The sequence below is a fragment of the Paralichthys olivaceus genome, chromosome 1 (genome assembly GCF_024713975.1).
Source record: "Paralichthys olivaceus isolate ysfri-2021 chromosome 1, ASM2471397v2, whole genome shotgun sequence".
NCBI lineage: Eukaryota > Metazoa > Chordata > Actinopteri > Pleuronectiformes > Paralichthyidae > Paralichthys > Paralichthys olivaceus.
In genome coordinates this window covers 14,912,755-14,925,139 of record NC_091093.1, presented here as the reverse complement: position 1 = coordinate 14,925,139, position 12,385 = coordinate 14,912,755, and the positions used below count along the sequence as shown (strand labels likewise).

Below are 12,385 nucleotides of genomic sequence, written 5' to 3'. Positions count from 1 at the left end.
TGCTTGGGAGGGAAGCACAGGCAGGAAGCTGTGAGGAGATGGAGGGAGATTTAAGCCCTACACTTTACCTACAGTCACGCAAAGCATTAGGTCAACTGGCATAGAGTCAGAGGTAATATCAGGGACAGAGCGTAATGTGTTTCACAGGAAAATGACTTGTCTCTGTGACCGCGGTGGATGACTTCCAGATCGTGCTGGCTGATAAAGAGAAGGCAACAGAGAGGGAGGCTGTGGCAACTTATAACAGGGGAAATTATGGTTATTCCTTTGCGCTGAGTTGGGTGGGTGGGCAATGTGCATTTTCCCTCTTACATCCCTTATTCAGCTGTGAGTGATGTCCTACCTCATCCTGCTCCTTGAATCATTAAAAATACAGCAGCTACTCTGACTAACATCACAAAATAGGTCATGTGCAATACAAACCTGGATACAGCGGTCAATAAGGAAAATTAACTTTATGCTGTATCCCAATATAGTCACATAGTTCTGCAGCAGCCTGCGACCAGCTTAAATGTGGACGGAGGGATCTTTGAATGTAGCACAGACGTTTTGTGGTAAGAATACAGTAGAATATGTAGTTTAATAGGCGAGGACAGTGAAGAATCTTTGCATTACAAATTATATCTTTACCTACGCCAAGGAGGTCGTGTTTTGCACTGCACTTGTTTGATTGTCAGCAGGATTATGTAAAAGCCACTCAACAGATTTCCATGAAATTTTGTGAAACGATGGAGCATGACCTAAGAAAGAACTCATTAAATTTTGGTGCAGATCTGGGTCAGGGAGGCTGGTCAAGGATTTTTTTTCACTTTCTGTAACATTGTCGGGACGTTTCTCAACATTTAATAATTCATGGATCTTGATGAAAAAAATCTGACAGGTTTAGGGGACTAATATTTATGTGAGCATGTGAAATTTGGTGGAGATCCAAATAAAAACGCAGATATAGTAAGTTTAAATGAGGTTTCACAAGAGGACTAATGCTGTCTATTTTTTTTGCATTGACTTTGCTATTCCTGTATTTTTTCCTGAAAAAATGAGAAAAGCTAGTTATGGATAGAAGTAATTTTCTTCCTTTGTTGGGGAAGTCGATTGTGACAGAAAGAGTTGAGGAGGAAATAAAGGAAGAAAAGCACACCTGAAAGTGGGAGACTGAAAACGTCTGGAGTGGGACGTGGAGGCTCACTACGCTGTCGGCAGCATATGGGCTCGATGAAGGTGATAATTGAGGAAGAGAGCAAACAAGCTCTGGTTTTTCTGAAGTTTTGATACAGGAACCCTGTCACAGCTACATGCCTCCCCATTTTAAATGTGCCCAATCCACAACCTGTCCAGCACAGCTACAGAAGTGACAGATGCATTTAGGAGGTTTTGGTGCTGCTTGCTGAGTTTTATAAAACACGGCTCAGTGCTTATTCTAACATTACTTCAGCACCTGTCCAGCTTCTACTTCTTTTCAGAGACTAGCTCCAGTTAATTTGTCTCCAGAGAAGTAGGCATGGCAGAACAATACAAAGGCACCTAATGGACCTACACTATCTCACATGTTCCCCACCCACACTTGGTGACACCAACTACTCCATGCACTTGTTCCTCATTGTGCAATCATCTACTCACCTGCTGCAATACATAAGGACTGGCCTGAGCACTATCTCCTTGCCAGAACATCATCTTGCCTTGGGGTATTTAAGCCTTTTGCCAGCCCCTGCCTAGAACTTTGTATTTTTGGAAACTGCCTTAATTCGTGTCTTTTTCACCAGATTATCTGCATCAGTCTGTTTGTCACACTCAGCCATCTCCCCAGTGACATTACTACCTGGTTCCTGTCTGGAAGTCTTTTTAACAGCACACCTGGTACCCGCTACCATTCCCTCGACACGGACTCTTCGCCACAATTCCAAACTTCCTGGTTTGATAGTCACTACACTGTAACTACTACCTTGCACTTATTATTCTAGAGTATTGTGTCCTGCTTTTGGAGTTCAACGTTCTTGCTAGTTCTTCACTTCAGGCTTCTCTGGGGTCAGGGTTAGGATCATTCTAGATCATCAAACCTCCAGAGGTTTTGTTTTGACTATTCCAATTTTCGGATGTATTCATAAGAGCAGGGATTGCAGGTGTAGATGTCTAATGAACATTATCTAACAATCTTTTCATATTTAATCAATTTTTTTTAGCATTCAATATGAAATGTCACCAACTCATTAAAGCTTCACTCATCAGACCATGGCGTCAGATCATATCTTTTATTTTCATGTAATTTCATCTCAGTTAGACAGTTCATGGGTAATGTACACCTACCTATACACGCTGGAGGGTCTGGTTGCCAGTAGAATCTGTTGTCCATCCGTACACATGTGATGGTGTCCTGGCCTTCCAGCTGATAGCCTGGGTCACACTGGAATGTCATGCTGTCACCGGGCTCCTTACTGTCCCCGTATCGAGAGCCATTCACAGGGATGCCTGGGTCATTGCAGGTCGTCGCGGTAGTGGCTGAAAAGTGTGAAGCAGACAAAAAGAAACAGATATTGACATACTGTTGGTGGACAGAGAGAGAGACAGGGAATGAGACAAACACCTTTAAACAGTGTTATCATCGCTGGCTGCTGCAGACAAAGAGTGTCTGAGTTCTAATGGGGCTGACTGTCATCACGCTGACAATGACTGACAAAATGATTCTATTGAAGGTAGCAGTGGTAGCTGGGGACAAAGAGCTCCGGCTCGATCTGAATAGTCAGCAACTAAATGATAAATGGATCATCAGTTCAATCAAATTTGACCTGGTGCTCTATTGCGTTTTAATTAGTGGCTCCCCCTCAGGCTAAATGGTGTGTTAACTAGAGATAATTAGATCTGTAGTATATTTCTTATATTATAACAATCAAACGCACAGTAAATATATGTATACACGTATACCGTACCTTTAATATTTGTAATATTCCAGTACTGTGTACTAGACAGTGAATTATATAAGAGGCTATTCCTCCTCTGTCATTTGAATCAGTTGGGGTTCAGAACCCTGACAGGATTGTATAATACATCTAAGGGATTAAGAGATCATAACGGCAACGAGAGGAAATCAGCAAAAACAAGATACATTGACTAATTTGTCAGCATCTTTTATTTCTGTCTTGTTTAACTTTGAATCATATCTCAGCTCTTGTGTTCTGCTCATTTGGATTCTGCCAAACTCAAATCATATCAACACTGAAACATATAAATTATCTTTTTCATGAATATTTCAACAGCTGGTGTTTGGCTAATCATAGTGATTCCACATTGTGTTCATTAAACCTTTAGAGAACACAACTGCATGTATATAATAAGATCAGATATTGACACAGAGAGTGACGAAGGGGGAAATGAATATGTGTTGTAACGTCAGCCCTTAAACCCACTCCCAGAATACAGCCACAAACCCTGCTTTGAAAATAAGTATGGTGGTTGCGTTTGCTAAATCAACACTGTGGTAAAGAGTTTTAATTAGCATGTTTAGTGAGGGCAAATATTTATTGTTTTAAATATGGGGATTATGGGAGAAATTAAACGTGAAAAAAATAGAGAGAGAATGTGTTGGATGTTAATATTTATGACTAAAGATATGCATTTCTTTGTTTGCACACTTTTGGATGCAGATGTATGTAAACTACCAAGTGGAAGGTGTGTGTGTGTGTGTGTAAAAATGAATGGGAAAGTTTTTAGTTATTATCTATGAATTAATTTATAATCTATTGTTGTCACTGTTGTTGCTGTTTAAGTCTTTCTTTGCTGAAAATCAAGATTTTAAATATGTTATTGTGTCCTTGTTGTGCCTTTTACAAGATAAAGAAAATATTTTGAGTGAAATAAGCACTATGGAGCTGAGTATTTCCACTTCCACGGAGCTATATTCATTTACTCATAGATCCCAGTCATGAAATGAATAAAGAAGATGTGGAGTTTTTGACAGCTCTTGTGAATATGTCAATTTGAGGAACAAGGGGTGTAATAAGCTACTGAAGTGGGCCTGTGATCAAATTTCTAAATATATTAAGTACAATAATCAATAAGTAACTAACATGGGCGGAAGTAGAGCTCTTTTTTTTACCATTTCTCCTGGTTTCCTAAACTGTGGCACAAAACCTAAACTGAGCCCCCACTGGTCCCTGGTGGTCTCCTTCAGTCGTGAGCCCGAGGGTGACATATTACATTTCTATTTTGATACTTTGGCTAAAGGTTTTTTTAAGAAATCCTGTTAAATGTGGCATTAATTCCAGATTAATTATCTTTTAGCTGGTATAAATGAGGTTTATATAATAAGTAAGAAAATGTGTGTGATGAGTTTGTTACTCAGCTAAAACCCCGGCTAATTCGGTAATTAGTTCTTCTCCATAAATGTATCTTGGGGATTGGGTCGTGTGGCAGACCACCCACATTGGTGATTTAGTGGAATTATGGTAAATTTTTTATTCTTTTCAGTCATTCACAGATCCACAACAACAGAGTTTGATGGTTTTGATTGAGACGTAAGGCTACTCACTGGAGAACTGTATAGAGAATCCCTGCTTGCTGATGAAATAATCGGAATCAAACTGTAGGGTGAGTATGTTGAAAGTCGAGTGAATGTCTTCTGGTAGGGCTGGGCCTGACCATTCTTTCAACAGGATCCCCCCGTCAGATGGCCCAGATGGACCGTCCCAAACTCTCAGAATATCGTGACCGATCTCGGTGTCAAAGACGATGAAGTGGAGGCTGAGAAACACAAAGATACACAGCTCAGAGATCGGTAAAACTGATTTTTCAGTCTGCACTTTTGCCAAAAAATCATATTCATAAAATAAACTGAAGCTGAGAATAGGCGGATCACATATACACACACACACACAGATGTCAGCAGTTGCCAAAATGTGTTGAGAAACACAAGGGTGGCATAATGACTAATGTGGTGTACTCTGCAACCCAGCAGTGGCTTTGACAGTGAACGTTTATCTCTAATTAGTGAATATATTATTACCTGACAGTCTTGTGAGTGTTTGCTTCTATGGTGCACAGTGTTTCTTCTAAAATGGAGTTGCTGCAGCGGAGGTAGAGCAAAACATTCTTTCTCTTTTGCACTTTTTTGTGTGCTCACAAAGCGCATGTGCCTGGAGGCTTCTATGTATCTGCAGGTATCAAATGGGGCTTTTGAGGCCCAAGTGCATACAGTACATTAGTGCACAGTAATAAGCAGGGGAAACATCTGTGAGGTTTCTTCACCATGTAGGAAAAAAACACTTTTATTGAGCAGAATAACAATATAATATTCACAACGATTACTGCCACTTCTTGAGCGGGAAAATATAGCTGTAATCCATTCTTCCAATCATAAAATTTTAAATTTCCTTCTTCAATTAACTTGCAACACATCACTGTTGTATGATCAAACTCTTAAGTGTTGATTTACTTAAATGTAATTACATTTTCGATGATAAAATAAATTACATTTATATTTCTCTAAGGGAATCTTAACCGAATAATATGCAAAGTGAATATATATGTGAGTGAATCAGTCGTCTTTGAGGTTGACAGCTTTCGCAAGTCACCAAGGATCTTGCACATAGAAGAAACCAATAACAGTGCATGTGGCACTGACATCTACACTGTGCTTGTTTTGAATGATCATTATTGGATAAGCACAAACTTTCTTGTGTATGATTTGGAGGTGACTGAATTGAACTGGGAATGGAGCGTCTATAGTTTCCTATATGCTGGTTTTTATTCCCTCCACCTCTCTCCTCTCAGCATGAGCATATTTCATATTGCACTGTTAAGTGTATATAAGGCAAACAGTGGTGCATGTGTCATGGAAACCATTCTTTATTCTCTAATGACTTATATTGGTGCTTAAATTAACCTGTCTTGTTTGGTAGCCGTTTGGTAACCTTATCTAGGCCAAAGCAAAGCAGTCGTGGAGCCACATGTAAGTATATTGCCAATGCAAACAAAAACTCTTGGCTCTTTCTCTTAATGGAAAACAGAGAACATTCCAAAAACTTAAATTTCAGGTCATCATCCTACTCACAGTGGATTCAGTGTATATCCAAGTGCTTCATAATTACCTGATGGTCTTGCCTGTGTCAGCCTCTATAGTCCAGGTGCAGTGGAGGTTGTTGTCATAAGGAGCAGGATAACCCGGAGACAGAATGCGTCCAGACACTGCTCCAGTTATGTGACCTCCACACTCAGCTACAAGGACATGAGACACAGGGATGCATATTTTAACAACCTGTTTTAACTTTACCAACTATATTTTTCCCAGCTCTTATTGTTTCTTGTTTCCACCTGTAATATGGAGCATGGATCATTTCACATTTAGCAAAAAAGAAGAAACAAATAAGAAACATCCGGCCGTTTTTCAAAGACCAATAAAACTGCATTCTGAAGGATTGCGACAGGGTTATTATGAATTACAAACTCTGCAGTAGATATTAATGGTGACTTGCAGCCCTCTCAGTCATAAACTCCACTCTTCTCAATGACAAAAACATTTGAACTGTATTCAATAATATGAGTCATCGCACTCATCTCTTATAAGGTGAACAAATAAGGATAAAAACGTGCAGTTACACCCGTTCGTTTGCAGTGTCACGGTGAATTGAAACTCGACAGCCCTGTTGAGCACATTCATTTGTATAAGATAATTCATCTGATTAGTAACTGTAGCACTCTTTTTTTATGTTTATTTGTTTACAGCACGACATGGATTCTTCGGAGTTGGACTGTAGTCAAATTGTAGCCTTTTCGGAAAAGATTGAGGTGTTTTACTGTCACTGCTCTAAGATCGGTGTGTGTCAGTAATATAAGAGCATATCGATTACAGCAATTATTTTGTCATATTATATTTTGTCATATATAATGTCATTATATTATATCATAATTGCAGCTGCAGAAAATGGATTCATCCATTATTAGCCTATTTATAAACAATTACTTAATTAAATGACAATCACTAACGTTCACAAAAAGGTTGGACAGAAAATTAAAATCGCCCAACAGAATGTTGATGATGGAGAAAATACAACTTCTGATCATTTCTATTAGTTAGTCTTTTGCACACTGATGAAGTTTCTCAACACAGATGATCTTTTAAGCAGAATGTGTGTATGTCAATAGCAGGTGCATCAGAGAGACTGGCAGATGAGCTGCACAGATGTTAATCAAATCTGAGCTGTCCTTGCACAATTGTATAACCTCACATAGTCATGAGGTTTTCCTATACTGTTAGATTGTATGTGGAGCTACTCTATTGCATGAATATATTTAAACATTGGCTCAGCTCCTCTGGCCTTTTTGTGTTTGCTCTGTCTGGCTCTAAGAACAATTCAGAGTGCATCCTTGCAGGGATATGTCGACTAGCTATCTATTTGGCTTCCGAGCTTTACCACGAGAAAAGGGTGTTCCGACGTATGACACAAATAAGTGGTGGATTTGGGTAATCTCCCTTTAACCTCACTCCGTGTACTGTGTCATTCTAGGTGAATGGAAATGTGACAATGCATACTAACTGAAACAGAATAAAAGTCAACCAAACAGATTTAAAGCAGGAAAATCTCAATAACAAGGATTAGGTAGGTGTTCCAGTGGTTTTGGATTAGTCGAACATTTGGGATCTGTGAAGACCTCTGTTCTCACCAGAACCAAATCCTTCCTATCCAGCCTCTCCAGCCCTATTAAGATTTCAATTTATCTCTGTAAGAGAGGGTTCCTCTACTTTGCAGTAAATTACTCTGAGGTGTGAAGGTTGAGTTAAATGAGGATCAGTTAAGAAAGGCTTGAATCATTAAATCAACCTTGAATTATCCAAGCTCCTGGTATACAGTTTCAAGGTGAGTGAGTAACTTTGATGGCTGTTTTCTCTTAAGGATCTCTCTAAAATGTGCCATGTCCAAGAAAGAAATGCTGTTTAATGCGCAGGAGTTAACTGGCTTTGTGTGTTATTTATAAATTGTTTTCGGAGGTGAGGAACAGAAGAGATACTGAGAGGCAGGGGAGCGGGATGGGAGCAGGTTTGAACTCATCGTGGTAGTCCACGGTCCACGTGGTCGCCCACTGAGCCAGCAGATTGCTGCTGATTAAGGAGGCAGTTTGGTACAGTGAGGGCTTAATATCTATGTGCGCATTGCGTGTTTGTGTGAGTTAACACAGCTCCACGATCTGCAATAATATGACAACCTACTGCTGTTGCATTACCCTAGGCAGAATGCGATCGCACGCAAACACAAACACAAGGGGAGCAGCAGAAAACCACACTGACACACAGAAGACCAGAAATATGCTTTTCTCTTTGTGAGTCTCAGCACACACAGAGAGAAAAACAAGAGTCATTTAGTTGGTTTGAGTCAATGACAACTGCAATTCCCTGAGAGAATGACACACACACACAGATAGCAGAAGACAGACAGGTGTACTCTGTGAATAGAGGAAGAGGGAGAATGACTAAATAAGTCCCACAAAAGCAGACCACCACTCTCTTTGACTCCGTGTGGGAGAAAGAAAGAAGGAAGGTATAGTAACAGCCTGAGGCAAAGCCATCTTCTCATCTCCGTGCTCGCACACACTGATATGGGACCAAGTCAGACAGACTGGGACGGAGATATTCAGAGCAGAAGAAAGACAAATGTCCCAACACACAGACAAAGGAGGAATAAACAAAGGTAGCTTTAGAGCTAGTTAGCTCAGGGCTCTGCCAGCAAGTACTCTCTTGGTTGCTAGCTTACCTGAAATAAGGCAGCGACAGAGCAGCTACAAAATAATGACTGACTGTGGAGGTATACAGGGAACAAACACACACACACACACACACACATGCGCACACACAAAACACTTTCTCATTCTAATGCCACAAACACACACCACACACACACATCCTTTTTAGTTGCTATTAGCAACTGCATCAGGCCAAGTTCCAACTCAGAGAGCTCAGGTGTGCTGCCAGGTTAGAAAGACACAAAGTCTGGCTCGGCTGTGGGGAATTCAATATTAACACTTGCCAAGTGCTCAGGTCCACTAAACAAGGTAGAAATATTTACACAGCAAGTGCTTCACCTTTTTAAATTATGCAAAGCCACAAAATATTTATGGACAAGCAGGAATTATGGACAATAAAAATGGAGAATTATCTGATGGGATTCCAATGTCAGGTTCATGCTTCACTGGTGGTTGAATGAAAACCAACAGTAAAATGGCTAGCTGTACAAGCTGAAGCTAAAACATAAAATTACTTTCATAGGTCTATACAGTATGCAAAGACTAAAAATCACCATGGTACACTTGATATCGTTCTCTCCAACCAAATGAAGAGCTGCCAAGTGCAGTCTAAAGCTCTATCTACCCCCTGGTAGTGTATCTACCTCACAACCTGAGGAACATTTAAATATTATTCAAATGAAATATTTTTGATTTTTGACTGATATTATGGGAGGTCAGAGCAGTAGTCATGTGATGGCTTAATATTATATCAGGCTTTCTAGCAGTCCTCCCATGAAATTATTTACAAAATGTTATGACCTTTCCACTAAAAATGGATATGAAGTAGATACGACTTAACAGTTGTTTTTATGTTCCTTTTTTAAATGTGTTTACGTGACATTCAGCCTCTGTGTTTCACCAGTCTTAAAACAAAACTTAGCAGTCTGTCTTAATAGGTCGATAAAATTTACATTTTTATTTACTTATTTATTTATTTATTTTTTTTAAATGTCTAGAGAAACGCACAGTTCCCATAATGAGCAAGCACTTTGACTTACGTTTTTTTTCTGTTAGCAGAAATGGAATATACTGTTCATATTTATATTTCAATAGTCTCTATCACATCATATCTATCACATGAAATTAAGAATAGTGTTTTCCTGAAGTTCGCCATGTTGCACCATCACATGTCTACTGTTGAATAATCAGTCAGAATTATCTAAGTCTGAATATTGTTCCAATAATCATTGTTATCATGAGTAGTCTTAACACATATGATATAGAAGAGTTTAATGTCTCCAGGTGAAATCTTTGCCACCATATTCACTGTGTTCACAAATAATCAAAGGGAAACTAATTGGAAGTAAGATATGATGCAGTGATCAGTATTGTGCATATGGCTGCACTTTCACTCCAGTCTGTGTTGTTCAGTATCTGAAAAGATACACACGTCATAATCATGTGATCCTTGTCTCAAGAGGCAACAATTCTAGATGAGTCAATAGTGTTTTTACATAACATCACTTTCTGATGACTAGAATTACTGCCTCGCAGGTCTGCACCAATACATTAAGTTGCAGTTTACATCCATGTCTGTTTGAGTTATGGCCCAAAACATGTCAAGTAAGGTCACAGTGACCTTGACCTTTTAAATATTAAATCTTTCACTGGAAACAAAAAGGCATTGAGCTTCCTCCAGGCATTAAGGACTCACATAAACTCTCTGACAGGGCTGAAATGCTTGGTTGTTTTAACGAGCTGCTTCTTCTTTCATTGCCTCTGGTTCCTTGTTCGACCTTTGACTGCCTCTGACTACCAAACTCTAATCAGTTCATGCAAGAAACGTTTGTGCCAGAGTTGAAGAAATCCCTTCTTGTTGCTCCTGAGATATTGTGTTCTCAAGGATGGGATGGACGAATGGATGGACGACCCCAAAACATAATGCCTCTGGCCACAGCTGTCGCCAGCGTGGAGGCATAAAAAGTGTCTCCTGATAGAATATTCTATTTACTGTGCATGTTAAGAATAAAACAGAAAGCTGAGGCTTCTGTCAAAGTACTTAGCATAAAATACTGTGCACACCTTCAGGTTACAAGGAAGTAGTCTAACTTACATTACAAATTCATCAAGGTTCAATTCAGACGGTAATCACTTACTTTTGCACCTTAACCATGCCATCCTTAAAACACACAGAGGTCCACTAAAATCTAACTCTGATGCCCGAGTGAAGATACTCTTGTGTACATAGGCTGATGGATCAGTAATGGCAGTTTTTACCCAGTCAGGTGTGTTAGTACCACTTCAAATATTTTCCATCAATCCCTATGCTGTCATTTTTAACTATTCCCCCTGTATTGACTCAATCACTAACTCTCTTTTAGCCCTAATGCTCTTTCTGGAGTTCAGAAACAGACAGGAGTAGACTGCTGCATAGCCAGGCTACATTTCTCACTGAGGTGAATAATTCAGATCTTGTAGTCATGAATTATTGATGTACATAAAACTTGCACACATGTTGACATACTAACCGATACAGGAAGGAAGTGGTTTATCCCAGACACGTCTGTCCCCGCTGAGACAGGTCAGTGTACTGCTGCCGTGGAGGCTGTATCCAGGGTTGCAGGAGTAGAGGACAAAAGTGTTGGCATAATGACCGTCATCCTGGATCTTATAGCCATAACTAGGGACACCCGGTTCCTCACAGCGTACCAAGTCAAAACCTAGAGAGACAAACACACACAAGGTATTTTCAAACTAACAGAATAGGTTTTCCTGTGCATGCAGTGAGACAACATTGCATAAATGAACAGGATGATTCAGGGCTGTTTTGGACAAGAGGTCATACTATTCTTTTACTGAATTCCACTGCTTCTGCAGAAAATTGAGTCTGAACACTCAGTGCTGATAATATCAAGTGCACAGCTCACATAATGTTGAAAAACTACGTGACAGCTGCAGTGAAAGCGATGGACATTTGTAGAGATTCTACTCATATACTAGTTTCTGATATTTGAAAAATGTATGGGCTTTTCCCTTCTCTGAAGGACATAATGATGAGTAGTGAGAAGTGCCAGCAGTAATATTTATGGGCTGAAAGTTTGGTTCCTTACATGAAACTGGGGGAAAAACATCAAACTATAATACCACATTCCACATAAACAAAAATATTATGTACACTTGAATGAGCACACTGCACACTGTTTTAAAGTTATCAAAGTAGAAGAAACGTCCTCGCCTCAAAGACAGATGGATAAACAAAGACACAACAATGTCACCAACACATCCATACATAACAGTGAGCAGGTCACTATCAGTAAAGTGTAACTTACAAATAAGTCAACTTGTGACCTGACATCATAGTGAAAATATCATCTAATCAAGTATTTATTGATATTTATACATATACATATGAAGACTCAGCATGGTAATATCTATTCATCTCATCTAGTCACCATAGACTTCCCTGGTGCCTTTTGAAAACTGGCTCTAGATAATCTCAAAGGATGGATGGATGGATGGATGGATGGATGATGGATGAATGGACGGCTGGATGGACGGCTGGATGGATGATGGATGGATTTCAGCTAACCGAAATCATTCAAATGATATTTCAAACATTTTTTGGTAACCTGAGGTGAATCATAAAGACTGTGGAGTATCTATTTGGCGGAGGGTGCCA

General features: G+C 39.6%; 1 protein-coding gene across 2 annotated transcripts in view; it reads right to left on the bottom strand.

Moving 5' to 3' along the window:
• The window catches only part of LOC109636748 (CUB and sushi domain-containing protein 1-like), a 380,253-nt gene that overhangs the window by 95,451 nt on the left and 272,417 nt on the right, over positions 1–12,385 (bottom strand). For both annotated transcript variants that reach the window (XM_069528917.1, XM_069528922.1), the window contains exons 26-29: positions 11,235–11,426; positions 6,078–6,204; positions 4,520–4,731; positions 2,302–2,493 (exon numbers count right to left, since the gene is read on the bottom strand). In XM_069528917.1, the coding sequence (XP_069385018.1) occupies positions 2,302–2,493; positions 4,520–4,731; positions 6,078–6,204; positions 11,235–11,426 (723 nt within the window). The remainder of the gene's footprint in view (positions 1–2,301; positions 2,494–4,519; positions 4,732–6,077; positions 6,205–11,234; positions 11,427–12,385) is intronic.